Source organism: Argopecten irradians, chromosome 2 (genome assembly GCF_041381155.1).
Source record: "Argopecten irradians isolate NY chromosome 2, Ai_NY, whole genome shotgun sequence".
In the NCBI taxonomy this organism is placed as follows: Eukaryota; Metazoa; Mollusca; class Bivalvia; order Pectinida; family Pectinidae; genus Argopecten; species Argopecten irradians.
The window spans coordinates 4,404,342-4,426,221 of NC_091135.1; the positions used below are offsets into that span (position 1 = coordinate 4,404,342).

The 21,880-nt window shown below is 33.7% G+C and overlaps 2 protein-coding genes across 4 annotated transcripts in view; both read right to left on the minus strand.

Moving 5' to 3' along the window:
* Positions 1–525: 525 nt before the first annotated feature.
* On the minus strand, positions 526–10,133 carry LOC138314194 (uncharacterized). Its single transcript, XM_069254393.1, has 10 exons — positions 9,988–10,133; positions 8,424–8,530; positions 6,237–6,382; positions 5,798–5,959; positions 5,305–5,435; positions 4,714–4,816; positions 4,234–4,365; positions 3,819–3,901; positions 3,006–3,092; positions 526–2,618 (listed from the first exon to the last, which is right to left on the minus strand). Exons 1-10 carry the CDS (start codon positions 9,999–10,001, stop codon positions 2,531–2,533), a joined length of 1,053 nt encoding a protein of 350 aa, XP_069110494.1. The 5' UTR covers positions 10,002–10,133; the 3' UTR covers positions 526–2,530.
* Positions 10,134–12,239: 2,106 nt separating this feature from the next.
* The window catches only part of LOC138314195 (ADP-ribosylation factor 1), a 30,634-nt gene continuing 20,993 nt past the window's right edge, over positions 12,240–21,880 (minus strand). For 2 of the 3 annotated variants that reach the window (XM_069254399.1, XM_069254400.1), the window contains exons 4-5: positions 20,925–21,049; positions 18,297–20,574 (exon numbers count right to left, since the gene is read on the minus strand). In XM_069254399.1, coding sequence (XP_069110500.1) covers positions 20,413–20,574; positions 20,925–21,049 — 287 coding nt within the window. In that variant the 3' untranslated portion in view covers positions 18,297–20,412. Of the gene's footprint in view, positions 14,427–15,290; positions 15,416–16,290; positions 16,402–16,623; positions 16,812–18,296; positions 20,575–20,924; positions 21,050–21,880 lie in introns of those variants that run through there. The other variant, XM_069254398.1, reaches the window with a different exon arrangement.

A 21,880-nucleotide genomic window follows, 5' to 3' on the forward strand; every position in this document is an offset into this window, starting at 1 on the left:
TCAAGTTAAAATATGAAAAATAATTAGTTGCATCCCGAAAAAAAAATCCGTAGCACTATATCCTTTATAGAATGAAGTAATGATTGCACATGCACCAAAGGCGAAATAAATTATTTTATATTATTTTTGTGTTAATTAGACATAAACGTACACGATTAAACGCCAATTATTGTTCAAATGATGAATATCATTTATGTCCTGTCGGCGGTGAAGCATCTTCAAGTTAGTAAAACGACGATTTTACATCTCCAATACGTTACCTTGTAGTTTGTGTTACATACTCAACTGACAGCGTTATTTCATATAAACGATTTGCAGTCGTCATCCATTCTGTGCGTTGCCAATTAACATTTAGTTATATGGTATATAAATAAATAACTATTTAAATAAATAAATAAATAAATAAGGAAGTTGATAGTACATTTCTGCTTATGTTCGTAATAATGAAAAGCTGATTTTTCAAACAACAATTTCAAAGAAATTAACGAATTAGATAATCATACAAAACAAAAGACAGCATATATCTATTTTATATTAATGTCTGTTTATTATTTCCATATATACAGATATCACATATATCACAGAATTCCGAGCTCTCTCCTATAGATTGGGACTACACACGTGAAGATTACCCATCTGTATACTGTTAACCTGCTTGTTGGACATATATTCTATACCATTACTTATATATATTTATATCCAGGAAAACCACCAGTGTTGAAAGGGTAAAAACTAAATCAAATATTGTCTTAGATCTTTGATACAAATTTTTTATTTATTTATTTATTCATTTTTGTTTATTTACGTTTTTTGTTATATTTCTTTCCTTCCTGAATAGACGTCTAATTTCGATCACCGGATTTTAAAATATATGTAATATTTCTTGTTCTCGACAGCATGTCGCTCAAATTACGTGACCTTTTTCAAAGTTCTTTTTTCCTTCCGTTAATTAAGATGACAAATGTATTGCTAACAATTATAAAGTTGATAGTAATTCTTTCCTTTTTCTGCCATCAAATTCTACGAAATTAAGTAAATTATATTGCATTGAAATTTTCTAGAGCTTGACTTGTACACATGAGTACGGATAGAGGCGGTAAATATCGAATTACCTCTTGACATGTATCTATCTTAATTTTATGTTAAATAACAACATGTTTTATGTATGCAAATATACGTAATGGTTGGGATAGTAGATAGGTTTAGGAATATAGAGATGTAATACATAAAAGGATTTTGATGAATAAAAAGTGTAGTAATGACCTTGTTTTTCATGGATTCCTGAGAATATATATTCTCATTGATTAACTGTTAACGAAAATGAGCAAAGTAATAAACTGCAAAGGGTTTCACTTGTAAAAGTAATGGTTGGGAATTTGCTTAAAACATCTACTGCAAAACTGAGACAAGTAAAACCCATCGAACAGAAGAACCAACATGTACCAAGTATTACGAGTGAAGTATACCGGTACTGCTTTGATCATTTTTTGGCGAAAAATATCAGTCAATCAAAATAGTAATGGGAAAATAGGCAGCAAGTAGCCCAATATAAGCAACTATAAGGTTATATGATCTCATTTCTCATTCTTTTGTGTATATATAAGGTTATATATAATAAGGTTATATGATTTCATTTCTCATTCTTTTTATGTAAACTTTCATGCTACTTCTATGCAAATTGGAACGTATTGATTTATTTTATATTAACTGAATAGCATGTCATATATTTACTGAATAACATGCTACATGTATATATTAACTGGATAACACGCCATATATTTACTGAATAATATCATAAATATGTCATATATTTCCTAAATAACATGTCATATACTTACTGAATAATATCATTAATATGTCATATATTTCCTAAATAATATGTCATATATTTACTGAATAACAAGTCATATACTTACTGAATAACACGCCATATATTTACTGAATAATATCATAAATATGTCATATATTTCCTAAATAATATGTCATATATTTACTGAATAACAAGTCATATACTTTACTGAATAACATACAATATATTTACAGAAAAACATACAATTTATAAACAGAATAACATACAATATATTTACTAAATAACATGCCATATATTTACTGAAAAACACAACAGATAAAATATAACTGATTCCTACATTTATTTAGGAAATAAACAAAATTCTGCATCAACCAAAAAGGTGAAAGTGGTGCTATTGTAGTGATCATATATAACGAAATTCATATCAATGAAATGGACATTATCTATGACTTTTTATCGACTTATGATTACAAATGCGAGATTTTGTTGAAATCAACTCTATCGGAAGGAATTCATGACCTGACACCAAAACGGCAAGGCAAGGTGATACAGTAGTGGGACAGGTCAAAGTGCAAATGTTAATCGTAAATGTTGCATTGATAAGAATTGGCAGTGGTGGTCTATTAATATAAACTGTTACAAAGTCGTTGTCGTCGTCCTGCTGCAGTAAGGCAAGATTGGCATAGTCGTCTCCACATCAAGTTCTCCACGTCTCTACGTCTAGTTGTCTGGTTTACTTTTCAGTGCATCCCAGTACTTGTTTACTTCTATACCTTCCCAATCCTTGTTGTTCAATGGTTTCATGAACCTGTGAATGAAAGTTTTATTCGTCAAAGCGGTACCTTACCATAAGAACGCTTATCGTTCAGAAAAAATGTGATTGAAACTAACATCGTCTTTTGAAAAACAGCTTGTCATGGCTGAAATTAAACCCCGTGTGAATTTCTACGAGAATCACATCTACAGTAGTTGCGAAGAGAAAATAAATCATATAACATTTTAATTGAAAGCTTGATAAATTAAACGTAAAAAGTGATATAACGTCAAAATCTTTTCTTCATACTTTGATTAATCGTTATTCATTTTCTGCTTCATTTTTTGTTGTTGTTGCCTCAAACGCATTTTTGTCTTAGATTTGTATGACTTCTAAACTCGTATTCCATGTCTTATAAAATGTTTTTGTTTCAATGCTTACTTCTCTATGACCTCACGACTCGTTTGCTCCTCAAGGTCGGTCAGTGGCGTGTAGTAACAATCCAAGTTCTTCTTAGCATTGACAAGGCTGGCAAACAACAATGAAAAGATTGACAAGGCAGGTAAACAACAATGTATAGATTGACAATGCAGGTAAACAACAATGTATAGATTGACAATGCAGGTAAACAACAATGTATAGATTGACAATGCAGGCAAACAACAATGTATAGATTAACAAGGCAGGCAAACAACAATGTATAGATTGACAATGCAGGTAAACAACAATGTATAGATTGACAATGCAGGTAAACAACAATGTATAGATTGACAATGCAGGTAAACAACAATGTATAGATTGACAAGGCAGGTGACAAGCGTAAACAACAATGTATAGATTGACAATGCAGGTAAACAACAATGTATAGATTGACAATGCAGGTAAACAACAATGTATAGATTGACAATGCAGGTAAACAACAATGTATAGATTGACAATGCAGGTAAACAACAATGTATAGATTAACAAGGCAGGCAAACAACAATGTATAGATTAACAATCTTGTAGATTGATTATGCAGGTAAACAACAATGTATAGATTGACAATGCAGGTAAACAACAATGTATAGATTAACAATCTTGTTACGGAAATATATTTTCGCGAATTATTTTGACCTGTGAAATTTAACAGCACCCAAAAATACACTGGTTTTTCGTAGAATTAAACGTGTACAATATGGATAGCAATATAAAATTCCCATTATGGTGTACAATAAATATGGTAAGAAAGTACTCCACAAACATTACACTTACCTGGCTGTGCTAAAAAGCGTGGTGGGTATATCTTGTCGGTGTGAAAAGGCCAAAGCCAGACGGGAAATATCTACTCCTTTTTCCTGTTATACAAAAAATACCATCATGTAGTTTGAAAAACTACTTTATATGAAGACACAGTTGGAACATGTGGGTTTTTGAACTATAAAATGACTTATAGATAACATTAAAACATAACTTAACGAAATATTAGAATACTCATATCAATAACGAACATGATTTTATGGTCGTCTAAAGGAGATACAATATCCATTGACGATAAACACACGAACAGAAAGCTACTACTGTTTACTTATTAACGTTCAATTTTATTCTGAAGTATATCAGGAAGAATAAGGAGAAAAAGTATCGTTACTAATGGGCTTAAAGTAAAGCCATCAGTGATGTTGCTTACCCGGCAGTACGCTGCAGCTTTTGCACAACTGTCCTTGACCTCTTGCTGAGCTGGATGCCAGGAGGCGGGACCTCGATCCGTCAGCAGACCCATACCGATGGGGGAGGCGTTAACCACGCCCACTCCCTTCTCCTAATTTGAATATGTAAAAATGTAGATAATTTTGTTATTGTTTTAATTTCATATGTAAAAATTTTCAATTTAATACTTTTATTATGTATTGTTTATATGATATTACAGTATTTGATTGCTTCTTTGTTCCATGCATTTCCATGTATTATCGCCCATGCTTATTCCGCAAAAATAATGGAGTGTCCCATGAACATTAATAGCACGACGATGTGATATCGTACTGAGGACGAAGCAAGAATTTGTATTAAAAGAAAAAAATCACCAACTCTGTTAACTGATAACACGGTAACAAATCTTGTATAATGAATTGAAACAAGTTGATATTAAAATAGCTGGGTGTATGTATACCTTGAAGTAAGGTAGATGTTCAGCCAAAGAGTTGTCATTCAAGCAGGCATGACAGTACGTAAGTATGGTGTCAATCTTCACCGTACTTCGTTCAAGTACTTTTCTGATTAAAAAAATATTCAATAACTTCAAAAATAGAATCAAGAGAATTCGATTATATTCTTCAAAATGTTCATATTTTTTGCATCCTTTTCATTTCATCATTTGCCTTCCTTTAAAGAATAAAGAATAACCAGGTTTCAGAACCAACTCCATTGCAAACGTCTCATTTTAAGCATTTATCCCCAAAAGAAAAAGAACGCATCTATCATTTAAAATTTGCGTCCTGATAAAAAAAGGTGGCTGAACCATAAAGATCATGCTACATAAATACATTTTCGGGCAATACACATGTGTATCTTGACAACAATTAAAAGTACCATTCCTAATCATAATTCTATGGTAGGTGGTATCGACTATGTCGTACTATCGCATTGGCGACCCCACCAAGCGACAGTGCGATATCAACCATAATATAATTTACAGCAAGTCTGCATTATTGTTTTATCATGGGGAACTTCAAATGAACAAATAATTGAGGAGGAAACTTACCTGAAGTTACCCAGCGGATATCCTGTTATACCTATAAATCTAGCTTTCCCGCTCTCTTTGACCTTCTGTAAGGCGGGTAATGTCTCGTTCACAATGATATCAAGATTTGGAGCAAATTCCATATCATGCACCTGCAAAAGGAACGAAGGGAATGAGGTATCTTTAGGACCAGGAAGGAATGAGTAATTGGACTTGGCATAATACAAGATAATTTGACTGGGTATGGATATATGTTTAGTTTGGCTACAAGAGAATATATATGCGAGATTTGGAATAACACATCATGTCTTATGGTTGGAGCCACGAGAGATCAAATAAAACATATGGGGCACCATGAATTCTTCTAGGGAAAACGTGTCTTCTTCAAATTGACTATTATTTGTTTTCATATTCATTGAAATCACTTTGTTAGGAAAATTTCTTTGCATTTCAACATTATACCACTACGAAAAACATTCTTGATTCTTTTATCCTATATACGTTTTGTACAGACCTGAATAACGTCCACGTATTCTAAACCAAGACGTTGCAGACTTTCATCAACACTCTGTATAGTCCTCTCGGCCCGGAAGTCAAACATCCTTTCCGGTTCCGGGAAATATCTGCCAACCTTAGTTGTGACGTAGTAAGCCTCTCTTGGAACTCCTTGTAAACCCTGAAAATGTATCAGATTTCAAAACATAACCTTAAATGTATTTCTTATGCTATCTATAAGACATGAAGTGTATCCCAAAAGACCATGCCGATTTTAACCGCCTTGCATAACACTTGACACCTTCAAACAAATAGTTTTCGAGGCTTTGAAAGCCAACATTTTCGAGATTATATGCGCCATGGTTTTCGAGACTTCGATAAGATATATAATTATATGTAAACAGATAATCTCCACCTTAATATACCTAGATCCACCTCGTGGTTTGTGTTTGACGTACCTCACCAAGAACTGTTTCGCCTTTCCCGTGTCCATACCAAGGTGCTACGTCTATGTAGTTGATGCCATTCCTGATAAGATATTTGACGACTTGGTGCGATTCTGAATTGTTCGTCTCCCGGAACACACTCCCAAGAGCTGATGCACCTGTTATACACATGAATTATCATAATGGATGTATAATTTAAATTTCCTTAAAAACTCTTCACTTTACTCCTGCGGTGAGCGGCGATCTTTCTTGTGAACTTTGGCCTCTGTCGCAATATACTGACATTATAAGCGATTGTGATGGTGTTTGTTCCTGCTAAGAGCTCAATCGGTATTTAGGCTATGGGACGAATGGTCTTCCCATTGTAAGTATATGCTGCGACAAGGTTTGGTGCGCTTGCTACTTTAGCCTATGCCTCATTGAGGCAGCAATATAAATTTTGGACGAGTTCCGCCATTGCAAGGAAACACAATCGAAACTACTGCAGTCTCCCATAACAAACTGTAAACCATCATGTTTTCGTGGCGACTCATTTTCGTATTTGCATGCCCCACAACATTGCACGTCGATTCCGCTAACGGACTTACACTATCTGTAGTCCGCGGATTCTAAATCCCGCGAAATTAAATTGCACACAAAAAAATAGCAGGTTTGCAGCATCCGCCCAACCACACGTATATATTGTATAGTTTTACAAGGAAATCGACCAGATGACAGAATGGATAGTTTTTCCTGGTTTCAATCAACTAACTACTTTGAGGTGCGTTCAGTGTGAGGTCAGTTCTATATCTGTGCTACTGAGAACGCGCACGAGTTCGTGTCGAGTTTCTTTGTGATAGCGGGTAACACTTACATATACTGTCACATCTAGCTGTTCCATTATTTTATATCATAATATCATACATGAGATTCATATTACTGACTCCGACAAGTCTCGACTATAGGGGACAGATTCCGCAGTTTTTCCACACAAGTGCTCAACTGAAACGCCTTTGTTAGTAGATAATACCTTTAACATTAATACAAATCAGCACTTCGGAGCAACTAGCACAGTAGAAATATGAAACGTTATTACCGTGTTTGGTGAACAACAATATCCAATGTGAGTTATTGTAGCAGAAACATATATACATAGAGATTGGAAACTCCTGCTTTATCTATGTCGACAGGCAGAGGGACCTCCGTTTTAAAGACATTTTCCCTTAGCTAACTACTTTTAAGTGTTTTCTTTTAAACATGATATTTTTGGCATCAATACAAAGTTTAAACATTATGTCATGGTTTGATGTGACTAGTTTTCAAGACTGATGTTATTTGCAATGATTTTTGAAGGCATCAACATGACCAATTTTACCTGTTTTTTTCGAAAATCAGGCATTCAAAGCCGGAAGTGCATTTTATATATCTGAACATTACTGAACTTTTATAACATATCAAAGTTATTCTACTGTATTTGACAATTTAAGAGTTTGTTAAAAAAAACTGGGCACATACAGAGGTACATCTTCCGATCGTAAAAATGGCGGAGTTACCAATCTCTCTAATATATGTTTCTGATTGTAGAAAAGATGGGACAAAGAAGAAATTCAAACAATGTTGGGCAGAACATTGTCGAAATCTGTAGTAATTGTAATATTTCGCACGCTCTCGCGTTTTTAACATCAAATTGCATATGTTATTTCATCGCCCGCCCAACAATAAAACTTAAGAGATTATCACTGTTTTGTGATAGCCGCAAACACAGCAATACGGTGTCAGATTTTACCAATTAAACCGGTTTATATAATTTTTTGGCGAAGGGATTTCCAAAACTGGTTTGAAGCTAAAAACCGGTTTTAGGAAAACAAATGCCACATGAATTATAGCATCTTGGTTTCTGGTTACATTCCAACGAATAATATCTTACATCATTCTTTCACATTTAGTTTTGGTTATAATTCATGTCAGAAGGGAATTACCAGATGGAAGTCATATCAAAGTATTTCCGGCAATCTTCGGAAATCCATTTTCTTCGGAGATAAGGGGAGTGGGGATATCATATCTATATCATATTACATATATATATGGCTAGCAAAGGCATCATCGACAGTCCAGAGGTTACTATAACTGTCGCTATATCCATATGCAAGCATACCGGCAGTGGTAGTAACCACTGGAATATCGAGGATGAAACAAGGGGTGATAACTCTTACAACTCACCATAACTGATGACGGAAGGTTTCATCCCAGTACCACCCAGAGGGTTATACGTCATTCTCTGGACGGCCTCCTTATCGTGGAAACCTTCCACGTATGTCACGGGCAGGCTGAAAACCAAAATAAAAATATATCGATTATCGCTAGGTCCATCATAGGCTGGTCTCTTCTGGTATAATGGTAACTGATCGCGATTATCGCTATCCTTGGATACCGAATGGTACTAGCATACATTTTTCGTTGTTATCGGCTGGAAAGTATCGTTTCTTAGGTATGTCGATTATCGAATCATGTGGTATCATTTCATATTTCAACTTTGTAAGCCGATTTTCGCGGCCACAGTAGCTGAAAAGTTCGTCACTTAGAACCGATAGGTGCGCCGATTATTAAGCATCGGCTCACACATATAACTCTTTTATCTCTTATCGAGATTCGCGATTATCATTAGCAGTGACTGGAATGTGTCTTCTCTTACTAGATTTTGATAAATCTTAAACGAATTAAAGCTATATTTGGTTTGAACTGTTTTTCTCCTATCTAGATTACATCGATTTAAAAACTTTTCGGGAATTGGTTCGTGGTATGATATTACTGATGTGATTATTTTGATTTCGAACAATAATTTCAAATATCATTGTATACAGTTAGAATAACGTTATCTGAAGAAATGGTTCCTGGGTCGACCATGCCTTATCGGTAAATGGTCAAACGTTGGACAGTCTGTGGCTTTGCTGAAGTCCGACTGAATCGGTACGAAGGTCCGAAAAGTTTCTGAATTTTGATCGATAAATATTATACTTAATTTACGTGAACAAACCTCTCAACATCATATGACACAGAATATATTTATCTTGCACATGGATTTAAAATTATTTTAATTCTGTTTTTATTACAGAAATACGCATACATACCTATATATATTTTTCAATCTAATAAATAATGGCTTGGTGTTTTTTTTAAATCTGCCTTACCGTGTCACTGATTTGTATAAATAAAATATAACATAATTAGATCTAAGAATATTTTTCAAATCGTCGAACATCGATCGAACTTGTCCTTAATTAAGCAATCCACATTATTTTTAATTTGTTATAGTCACAAATTTATATAAAGATGTAGCATGATAAATGTAAAGTAAAACACAGCCAGAGTTAATCGGGCCTATATAGTATGTGTGTGTCTGTTGTAATGTACTACAGCTAAGCAGTTGATAAGGAGACATACGTCAAGTTTTACCACATAATTATAACAAGGGATTTTCACGTACAAAAAAATCCAGCTTTATTTTATTGGACCACATGTTTTGTTTATCACAAACCTGGTATAAAACATGCGAAAACAACCTATAGTGAGCTTTTATATTCATGTTATTTGAATTACGGAAATTCGACATTCGTTCGTTAAGCTGACAAATCATACACATACATTCGTGTACGCCCCACCATCTGTCTGATAAGTGCCCAAGTGCATCAGCAGTAGAAGTAATGGATGGTTAATCAATAATCCGCGATACTCTATTGAAAAATGTTTGCATTCTATGTTTGATGATTTATAAAAACCCACTCACCTTGCATCCGCCATCTTTCCGGAGCGTATTGGAGCGTCTGATGTGGTGTTTTGTGGTGAATAATCTACTCAACTGTTACAGACTTGTGTTGACGTCTCAACAGCCGTTATCATGATCTTTGTCCTCAGCGTCCGAAGGGAGTTAACTCTATCGTATTAACATTGTCTACAATATTTTGCAAGAGACTGCTGACCACACAAAGAAAAACGCTTATAAAAATATACCCATAGCTATAAAGTTGTTTTTTGTCTTCAAATTGTCTGATTTTTTACACCAGTGTATAGTACGAGTGAAAATATAAAGTTTCCATCTCCAGAGATAAAATTGAACTGCTATTATAATGAATAATTATTTTATATAAAACAAACAAGGAATATTTTGTAATTTTTACGTCGCTAGTATCTACCCTAGACTCAAACTAGTGTGTATGTATTTCAATCCGCCGCGATATCTTTAATTTCTACACTTTAAATTCATTCCCGTTGACTAATTTAGTTCCATCCATTGGGGCACAAATGTGAAAAAAAATTAACATGAAATAATCAAATGCACATAGATTATGCTCCAACAATTAACTTAGATGCACCTAATATTAAGTTTAATATAAACCTTATAAATATTTCACTGACAAAGATGTAATAAAATAGGAATAACACAATCTGATAGGAACAGTTTAACCATTTCCAACACGAAATGACATGAAATAGAAACTGTACCGTCATTTTAACGGGTTTCCGACTGGTAAGTGTAGTATGTAAGATCAGGAAACGCATTTCTCTTCTTCTAGTAGTGATGTATTTTCTAGTCACCATGTTGAGATGTTCTCTCATGTTTGTTGCATATGTATTCTCGCAACGACAGTTTGTGGCTTTGTAGTCACCCGATCGTCAATTCTATAGTCGGCATCAACTTTGAATTGATTGAAATACATGCACATATCCACAACTTAGAATGAATTAATGATTATTTCCTCCGGCAATTACTTTTGCTGCTTGTTCATTTCTGATGGCTTACCTGTTCTCGCACATCTAACTGTAATCGTCTTGTCTGTGTAAACTTACGGTCTTCGTTCCTATGTTCATCACAAGAATCGAATAACTGTACACTGTAGTTGACTGCATGACATAAGTTTTGAAGTTGAGCGTCAATCTCTGCATACTTTGAAAAGTAAGACTTTGTAGACCTGTGGTAAGTCACTATTTTTTTCGACTAAAATGCCATCAGTTTAACTATGACATAGCCCAGGGATGCATATTGTGATTCATTGTGATTCATTGTGATAGTAACCCCTGGAATATCGTCATGTGAAGTGTTCATAACGATTACATTTCTCTACTAGTGGTACACGATTCCCCCCCCCCAATAAATCGGCCATATAAGTATTTACGTCAATTCACCATATACTTCACTCAATTCGACCACTTTTAGCTGCGTTTTTTTTCTGTTTTTTCTTTTACTTAAAGGTTCATCTTCACAAATACCTCATGCGGTTTTCTCTCTCTCTTTTTTCTCATCAAATTCCAATTATCAAAATCCAAAATGACTGCCTGTCAGCTATTTTATTGCACGATCAGTCCCAAATTGAAATATGCAAAATAAACGCCCGCGAGGAGACGATATGTAGCATTGTATAGATCACTTCAGCACTTTCTGAGAAAGATTTTTTATAATTTTCAACTATCAAAATCTAATATGGTTATCTGTCCGCCATTTTGTTTTCTGATCCGCCATTAATTGCATAATGCACAACTAGGGCCCGAGGGGAGTCTACCTATAGACTCTGCTAAATCGAGGGGAGTCTACCTATAGACTCTGCTAAATCGAGGGGAGTCTACCTATAGACTCTGCTAAATCGAGGGGAGTCTACCTATAGACTCTGCTAAATCGAGGGGAGTCTACCTATAGACTCTGCTAAATCGAGGGGAGTCTACCTATAGACTCTGCTAAATCGAGGGGAGTCTACCTAAAGACTCTGCAAAATCGAGGGGAGTCTACCTATAGACTCTGCAAAATAGCGAAAACAACTTTCAACTGCCAAAATCCAAGCATGTCAGCCATCTTGTTGACGGATCGGTCCCAAAATCCAACATACAAAGAGGGGCATATGAGAACCTACATATGAAATTTGAGAAAGATCCTTTCAGTACTTTCAGAGAAATAGCGGTTAACGAACGGACGGACGGACGTTAGGGATATCCCACAGTCTGATGATGGTGGGCTAATAAAAGGTGTGAAAAATACAACAATACATATTACCAATGATACATTTTATTTAGTTATCAATTATTTCTTTAGGATGGTCATTTTGACAACAAAAAATCTCGCGCTGAATGCTTTCAATTGTTCAAAATGACAGAGAGAAAATTGTTCAAATGGATACATATACTGTAGCAACGCAGACAACGTGCTACACATTGAAGGTTACCATAGAGAAAGATACCAATGAAGATATATTCGGATGAAAATAAAATCTTAACAAAGTACAGCATACAAAAATTTAAATAGAACAACCATGTTAAAAAGTATATTTATTTACCTACTGTTCGTTTGCCTGAGAAGAAACCACATTTCTGGTATTTCTATTTAATTTTAAATCCACAGAAAAAAATCCCACCATCATGTAGAAGAATGTAAAATAAATAATAGAGTCAAAATGAACTTTTTTTTCTTTTACAGTGTACATATTGTGTGCTTAGTTTAAACTTTCTTTTAAAACGAACAATAATGGAATAAACGCATTCGAACGATCGATGCACAATATATTTACATAGATATCAAAGCGTTTAATATTAGATGCCGTTCACACATACTCACACACACACACTTTCACTCCATAAATGGGACAAATCCTATGGAGAAGCACTTTAAAAATTATACAAGATTCTACAATGCAATTGTTCGTTTTTCCCATTCGTCTTGACCACATTTAAGGTGAAACGTGAAACATGTACTTTAAATACAGAAATTATTTATTACAATTGACTATCCGCAAACTGAACTCTCAATGGACAAATCCACCATAGAAAGTAGAATATCCTACATGTAAATCCTACAATGTGTTAGACCTGCAGTAACCAATATAGTTCTTGCCCTACATAATGACGCTGTAGACGCTTTATGTGGATTTAGAGAGATTTTTACATTTGTTAAAAATGCTCCACCGCCGATAGAGCATAAATAATTTTCATCATTTGAACAATAATTGGTGTTTAATCGTGTATATATATATATGCCTAATTGACACAAAAATAATATAAAATAATTAAATTCGCCTTTGGTGCATGCGCAATCAGTAATTCATTCCATATAGTGCCACGGAATTTTTTCGGGATGCAATTAATTATTTTTCATATTTTTAACTCGAAGTAAAATTAGAAGCTCAAACTTTTCAATGGTGGTAATGATGTAAAATAAGTAACTTTTGTAACTGAAGAAAAATACTAAATCGTCTGCTCCTGTTTGTGATAATGAAAAAAACTATATGCCAGCGGTGGAGCATCTTTAAGAAACCATATGTGATACCAAAGTTCATGAAACAGTCATAGTTTAAAACATCCTGAAGTTCTGACTTAGCCAATCACAGATGACGAGTTACGTCATTTTGTGACTTGACTAAGACTGTTTCAGGACCCTAAGAACACGTTTAATCAATAGCTACATAGTACGTTTATTCTTTAGCTCAATACAAAACACGCATAGCTCTACAAGACTTGTATACCAGTCGGGTTGATCTTGTCAATCTTGCAAGAAAGAAACAAATATCAGAAAGCATCAAACATCTAAACCTCATAGAAAATATTATCTCTCTACAGACGATAACTTTAACATACTTAGTATATTTTCAAACAACAATAGATAACCTGAAAATGGCCCTACATGTTTTAATTTATTTTAAAAAAATAACCAAGAAGCCCCTGGAAATGAAGCATGTTTCGAAAGTGCTGGAAATAATTGGCACTGCATACTCAGTTCATGTTACAAGGAAAACTTAAATATCATTCATAAAGCTAATCTGCTGATTTTGTATTTTATTTCTTTACATTACACCTTCATGTTTTGTTATCATAAATCAATTTTGGTGGAAAGCAATCACACAATCATATTTGTCACTAAAATATTTCTCTTGAAAATAACTTCATACATTGTACAAAGTATAAAACAAGAACTTTTTCATCCCTTTCATTTGAGTGAAACACTTCTCCATTTACAATAGTATACAACATTTTATAGCAAAATGCTATAAATAAACATTCCTGCCAATCTATGCCAAATTTGATTTATTTCACATTCTTAAGCGAAGACGATAGCCAATCGAGTCCTTCGTATAGACCATCACCACTGGTGGCACATGTTGCTTGAATGTACCAGGTCCTGTTTCTGAGACTGTGAAGTCCAAGCTTGTCTGTTAGTTCTGCTGCATTCATGGCATTTGGCAGATCCTGACAAAGAAGAGGAATCATTCGTATTGATAGTTATGTATACAGAAAGAGTAATATTGTGTACAGGTATAGACGTGTATATGTAAAAAGCTATACCTTGCTAATGGGAATTCACAGAGACAATTGTGTAGGTTTATTATTGCTGACCTGAAAATCTAGATTTGCTCTCTGATAACTTTTACCGTACAGGGATGGTTTCATGGTATATACATATATATGACTTGTTTTACTGTATCAGTGGTCTTAAGGAGTTATATGTGCTGTATTTTTCATACTCACGTATCAAGAAATATACATATATATATATCCAAAAGACATTTTGAGAATTACAGGCTTTCAATGCATAGTTTTAATTTGTAAATGATTTTTTTGCATTGCTGTTTTTAATTTCACAAGTACACAATATAAGAGCTGTACTTGATTTTGGTAGTACTGCCAAAATTCATTACAGATGTCTCTATAGTGAAGTGAAACGAGTAAATACGGTCAGACCATGAAGCCAAATTGTAGTCTACAATATCATTTCACATTTTTACAGTGTTATTAGTAATCATAAAGTGTCTCCTGCAGGTATGGTTCCAACTAAACATACATAAAGCATAAAACCAATTACACAGAACATAATGTATTTGTTGTAACTAACGTTTATAGGGCATCTAAAGCCATTTGAGGGATTTCACAGCTTAATTCAGCAAACCTGATGAATTTCAATAGATTACTGAAGTAAAAATAATAAGTTAAAATTTTCGCCCAATAACGGCACATATAACTTTATAACAAAAATACACGAAGAGCGATATTTATCTGTAAAACTGAGTATAAACTAATATGACGATGACGGTTTTTGAGACACAGGAAACTCACCTGTTTGTTAGCGAACACCAATAAAAAGGCGTCCCTAAGTTCGTCCTCGTTTAACATTCTGGCCAGTTCTTCTCGTGCTTCTCCAACACGTTCTCTGTCGTTACTGTCCACCACGAAGATCAATCCTGATGATACAAATGTGCAGAATTATAAATGTATCCACGGATAACCATGAAAATTGTATCATTGTTTTTTATTCACGATTATATTAGCGGCCAATTAATTTCTGCGAACTCAAATTCATAGAATGAAAAGAAAGAGATGAAAAAATGACAAGAAAATACCTTAGTACATAGTGTAGTAGCTTTTGTATTAGAAGTCTAAATGGTCGAATATTTCTCCCCGTGGAGAAACTTTACATTAAAACGATTGCTCCATCGCCGACAGAGCATAAATGATATTCATTATTTGAACAATAATTGGTGTTTAATCGTGTATATATATGCCTAATTAACACAAAAAATAACATAAAATAATTTATTTCGCCTTTGGTGCATGCGCAATCAGTACTTCATTCCATATAGGATATAGTGCCACGGAATTTTTTCGGGATGCAATTAATTATTTTTCATATTTTTAACTTGAAGTAAAATTAGAAGCTCAAACTTTTCAATGGTGGTAATGGTGTAAAGTAAGTAACTTTTGTAACTGAAGAAAAATACTGAATCGTCTGCTCCTGTTTTTGATAGTGAAAAAATACCATTTGTCAGCGGTGGAGCATCTTTACATTAAAAAGATTTTTAATAACCCCCATGCTGTTTAGTCATTAATTCCATTTTATTACATTTCATATTACCACGTATCACTAATGTTATAAACGTCACTATTAAAATATTGTGACAACAGTAATATGACTTAAGACAATAACTTTTCTAATTCAAAATATATGAAAACTCCCAAGTAAAACTGAAATGCTCTTAACTGTAACCACAATTTTTGACATCTCTTTAACTTTATTTTGTCTTGCCTTATTTTGGCTTTTTTAAATCTTTTATCTTACCTTGTGTATTCTGGAAGTAATGTCTCCACAGAGGTCTGATCTTGTCCTGACCGCCGACATCCCACACCGTAAAACTGATGTTTTTGTATTCTACAGTCTCAACATTGAAGCCTGAAAAAACATTTTTATGAAAATTTCTTGTATTATTCCATTTTTCAATATTATATATTAGTTTTATTGTATAATTCCATTATTTTTACAGATAAAAAGATGTTTTGCAACATAATTTCAATTCTTTAAATAAACACCATATTTAACACTCTAGACAATTTATTGTCCTATTTTGAAATAGTACACTATGGGGGAAGTTAGCTACTACTTATACGAACTTACCTATAGTTGGAATGGTTGTAACGATTTCTCCAAGCTTTAATTTGTAGAGAATTGTTGTTTTACCGGCAGCATCCAACCCCACCATCAATATCCTCATCTCCTTCTTTCCAAATAGACTTGAAAACAACTTGGCGAAGGTTCCTCCCATGATGGCAGCAAATTTAAAGGCCCTGCTTTGTAGTTATTTTCTGCAATGAAACAGAAATATAGAATATCTCCATCTCCTTCTTACCAAACAATCATTTAAACAGATTTGAAAACGCACTTCCCATGATTACTGTTTATTATAAGTGTCAACACAACAGAGGAACTTCTATCTTTACTGAAATAAATAGTTAAGCTAATTACAGACAGATTGTAAGTTGAATACGGTATATTGTATTTTGTATAATATATATATATATTGTTTTCCAAATAAACATTTATCATCAGGATGTCCAGTTCAATAAATTCGGTCTGCTACAACCGAACTTAATTTGTAAGTTACTGTCTCCACTACCTCTCATCTGGACCATGGCATGCAAATTATGTTTTTGTTTGAAAATTGGATCAAAGGTTCATCGATGATCGACCCACACATTTCGTTTTTTTTCGTTTTGACGTTTAATATGACAACCAAATAATATCTGGTGGCTTCCGAATCATAATTTTGTACTTGTAATCCTTCTAAACTCGTGTATAGCAATTTGTATTAATCTTAATAAGACAATATCTAAATGTTGACTAATTAGAAGACTCAATTCTGTTTCTGTGGTAAACAGTAATAAACCATGTGATGTGTAAAAAAATGTTACATCACTTGACCGAGTTTTAACAAAATTGATCCAAAGACCAATCAGGTTTTGACCATTTTACAAAACATAAGAATAGTGACCTGTTTGATATGACAGACTTACAGAACAATCTGGAGATAATGCCTTATAGTACTTGTCTAAACTCCACTACGCTCCGTTTATCAGACAACCGTAGTATAAGTTGACGACATGAGTAACCGACGATACATCGGTACCCGATCCGTGAAATGACCGTGAAGTTTTATCGATATTGCCATAATGCAGTTTAACATATTAAATTGATATTTTCAATCAAAATGTGAAAAGTTCCTCAAGGAAATAAAGGTTGCCATAATACAGTTTAACATATATATTGTGAAAAGTTACCCAAGGAAGGTGTTGACGAAGTTAGATTATTTATAAGTAAACCAATTCACAATATGCATGCGTGGATTGCAAATACGCCCTGGTAGAAACAGTAGGAATATCGCCCCATTTTCACAATATTTCATATCAAATACCGAAACAAGTACTGATGATACGTTACTTCGGTTTTCACACGTAATGAGCAACTTAATGCACTTAAACATGGGTTTTGCATAACCGCCAATGGCTTCCAATTCCATTCCTTATCACAGGGCGTCTGCGTGTGTCATAAAAGTAATCAACGAAGTCGATATAATTGCTAGAAATATACATGTATAAAGACTTTCTCAGTATCAGGAACCATGCTTACAGGCTAATATCTGAGGGTCATTTGGTCAACTCATGTTTTTAGTATGTACAGTTGGTCATCTTGATGTTAGTTTTGTTTTTGTATTTTGATAAAATGTTAACAGACGACAGATGCTCCCCTCATAGCAAACAAACGAGCAAACAGAAGTCAGACGAAACATAATGAACAATGATACATTTTATTCAGATGTTACATATTATTTCCTTAATATATAAAATGATACCACGCTGAATCTTTCCAAGTATGTTTCAAAGTGACAAAACACCGAGTACTTATGTGTGATAAATATACTGTAGCAACTGAAATATGTGTCATATTTTGAAGAATTATAAGAGAAAGATACCAATGAAGATAAATTACGAGCGAACATATTCTCATATAAAATGTATGGCATTCACAACCATTTACAACACATATAGTTTGCTTATTTCCTTACTGTCAACGTGCTTCTTTAGAAGATGAAAATTTGTTAATTCTACAAGCACAAGAAAAACCCTTCCATTTTCATATTTGACTTAGATATTATATATACACATAGATATCAAATCATTCAAACATTTCATTCTTGGTCCCACTACAGCCCTGCCCATCCTCAATACTCGAGGGGTTACTTTCACTGTCATCTTGTATCTAGCCCTGCTCATCCGCAGTCACAGACAGAACCTTCAGTTTTGCTATGACATAGTCCAAGGGTAGATATTCCGCCAGTGCTAGTAATCCCTAGAATACCAAGGTAGACTATAATTGTGCAGGAAGAGGCCAGTTCTATGGAGAAGTTGTTGAGAGATTTTTCTGTCGATCAGTACCTTATTGCATTTAGGGCTTAAAGCCACAGATTTTTTTCGGGATACAATTAATTATATTAAATACAAAAAACTAAATAACTACTTTTCAATGACGGTTTAAGTGAAATAATGTATTTTTGTTACTGAATATTAATTCGTCTGTTGTTTTTAATAGACCAAAATACTACTTGTCGACAGTGTAGCTCCTGTAAATCAATTGTTCATTTAATACTTCATAGTGTGTAAACAATGTTAGTGTTTTAGTCAATTTTCAATGCAGCAATATTGTATTGCTTTAGTTTTGCTGTTCATTGGAGGATTAAATGGACTGACAGAGAAACACTAAACACTTGACCAACGAATGAGTCCTCTTATTCATAACAGAAAGGATGCTTGAACAATTATTTGCAGTAGAACTAGTAGAAGCCTAAGAATAGTTTCAAATGAAGCCAACATGCTGGCAAATCACTCAAAGCTATTATTGTAGACGGTCCTTGAAGTCTGATTAAAGAATTGAAACACACAGTTTTAGTGAGAACATGAGAATATTTATGAGTGTTGACAACAGTATATTCAAGTCAACCACTGTTAACCATTTTATTTTTGCGTATGCAAATATTCACCAATACTTAAATTCATGCTCAAGAGTTCTTCCGGACACTCATGCATTCATATAATCCTTTTATAATTATTCGCAAAACATTTCAATTCACGTTCAAGCTCTCTTGAGAAATTCTGTAAAAATTAGCATCTCACCAAAATACAGTGGTTAACAGTGTACAATTCTAATAATTTAAAATTGTGTACACTATCACTCTTCTTATCACAACACAGTAAGGTTATAAGGTACATTAAACCCCAGGCTCAATGCAAAAGACATTTAGCAAAAGAAAGCTTCAGTTCACCAATGTTTGTAATCTGTGTAATGCAGTAGAAACAATCATGGTTAAAGCATCAGACATCAAAGTCGCTCATAAAAATTACATCTCCATAAAGGATGTGTTTAACACAACTTTTGAATATGCAAGACTTCAACAGTAACATCGAACCTGAACAGATTTAATTGAAAGTTTTCTATAAATGTAATGATTTGTTGTAATGTTTGATCAAGAGTCCTCTTTTAACTAAGTCCATGTTCTAAATGTATAAAGTGCTAGGATATTTTTCATTGCGTAATCTGTACATACAGCTATTGTAACGAAACCCAGACATCCATCATGACCAGTAGTAAATTTGTAAAGCTATCTATTTGACATTATATTTCGTAAATGATTCCTTCCTCTTTTGTAATCACAATAAGATTTGACAGAAGTCTATTACATAATTTCCATTGTCATGACAACGTTTTCCTTGAAAATCTCCAGATGCATTGTACTAAGTATGAAACAAGGAGAACCATCAGCCTCTTAATTAAGTCCTTTGCGGTGAATACCTTCCCAAACGTATACAACTGTATAGTGAAACACTATCAATATACATCCCTCTTAAATTTAATTTATTTCGCATTCTTCAGTTGATTAGATAGCCAATCGAGTCCTTCGTATAGACCATCACCACTGGTGGCACATGTTGATTGAATGTACCAGGTCCTGTTTCTAAGACTGTGAAGTGCTAGCTTGTCTGTGAGTTCTGCTGCATTCATGGCATTTGGTAGATCCTGACAAAGAAGGGGACAATTTGAAAGCAATGTTTGCATTGCATACCGGTAAGGTAGGCTCAAAAGCTAGAAAGCTATGGAAAGCTTATAGATACTCATATAAAGTATTATGTCTGTAAGAATCTCTTGGTTATATAAGTATGAAAATAAAATTTCACTTGCTGTGAGGATGTTGAAAAGTATATTGAAGAGTTTTCATCAAATAGCATATTGAAGTGGTTTCATCAAATGTAAATATTTATTTACTCATCTCAGTCAAGTTTTAACAACCATATTTCTCAAAAATTGATTTTATTTTTAAAGAAAATTTTGTATTTGTGACTGGAAATCAAGACGATGACGATTCTAACCTGTTTGTTGGCAAACACCAATAGCACAGCGTCCCTAAGTTCGTCCTCGTTTATCATCCGATTTAGTTCTTCTCGTGCTTCTCCAACACGTTCTCTGTCGTTACTGTCCACCACGAAGATCAATCCTGATGATACAAATGTGCAGAATTATAAATGTATCCACGGATAACCATGGTAAATGTAATTGCTTTTATTCACTAAGAAATAAATCTCATTATTTTGGAGGCCGATTAATTTCTACAAATTCACATTCATAGAAAAAAAATGGAAAGAGTGACAAGAAATTACTTGATCAATGCATGGTCTATTACTCTAAAAATAACATTTTATTTTATCATATATCTGCATTATCCGTCTTGCATACATAGGGCATTTCAAGAAAAACTGCAATATAAGTAAGATTGAATCCTTTCAGAGATGAGAAAAGCAAAATAAAGTGAAATGTTTAGTAAAATAGCAACGATTAAAATTGTTCTGTTGGAAATTCACCATGTCATTTTTTTTTCTTTTCTAGTGTAATACAGAGCTCGAATTTGATTGCAATATAAACAAAATGGCATGTTGTAAAAAATAGCTGAAAATCTCAGAATGAAAAACAAATACAAACATTGATACTTTTGTGAGTGCTGAATTTCGAGATTTGCAAGAGTAAAACATTTGCGTCAGAGTTGTTTTCAAGTTAGACATAACTTTGCGCTTTTGTTAATTAATGAATTTATATGTACACAAAACTTTACATGCAACAAGGTAAAAAAACTTAATTAGCAAAAAAAAAAAAAAAAAAAAAAAAAAAAAACGGTTTGCACTATGATCTGAGGACCCTGGAAATGATTCTATTTAAGATTCCATTTACCAAATAACTTTTAGTAATGAATAATACAGAACTTCCATCCTTATTTAAATCAAAATAATAGAAATCTGGCTTATATATATATGATGTTTCCACTAATATCAAC

What these genes read in the sequence shown, in the direction of transcription:
- LOC138314194 (XM_069254393.1), bottom strand. An exon ending in GCGAAACAGTTCTTGGTGAG is followed by an intron (nt 5,960 to 6,236) that starts GTACGTCAAACA and finishes ATACATTTTCAG; the next exon opens with GGTTTACAAGGAGTTCCAAG. An exon ending in AATACGTGGACGTTATTCAG is followed by an intron (nt 5,436 to 5,797) that starts GTCTGTACAAAA and finishes TTCCTTTTGCAG; the next exon opens with GTGCATGATATGGAATTTGC.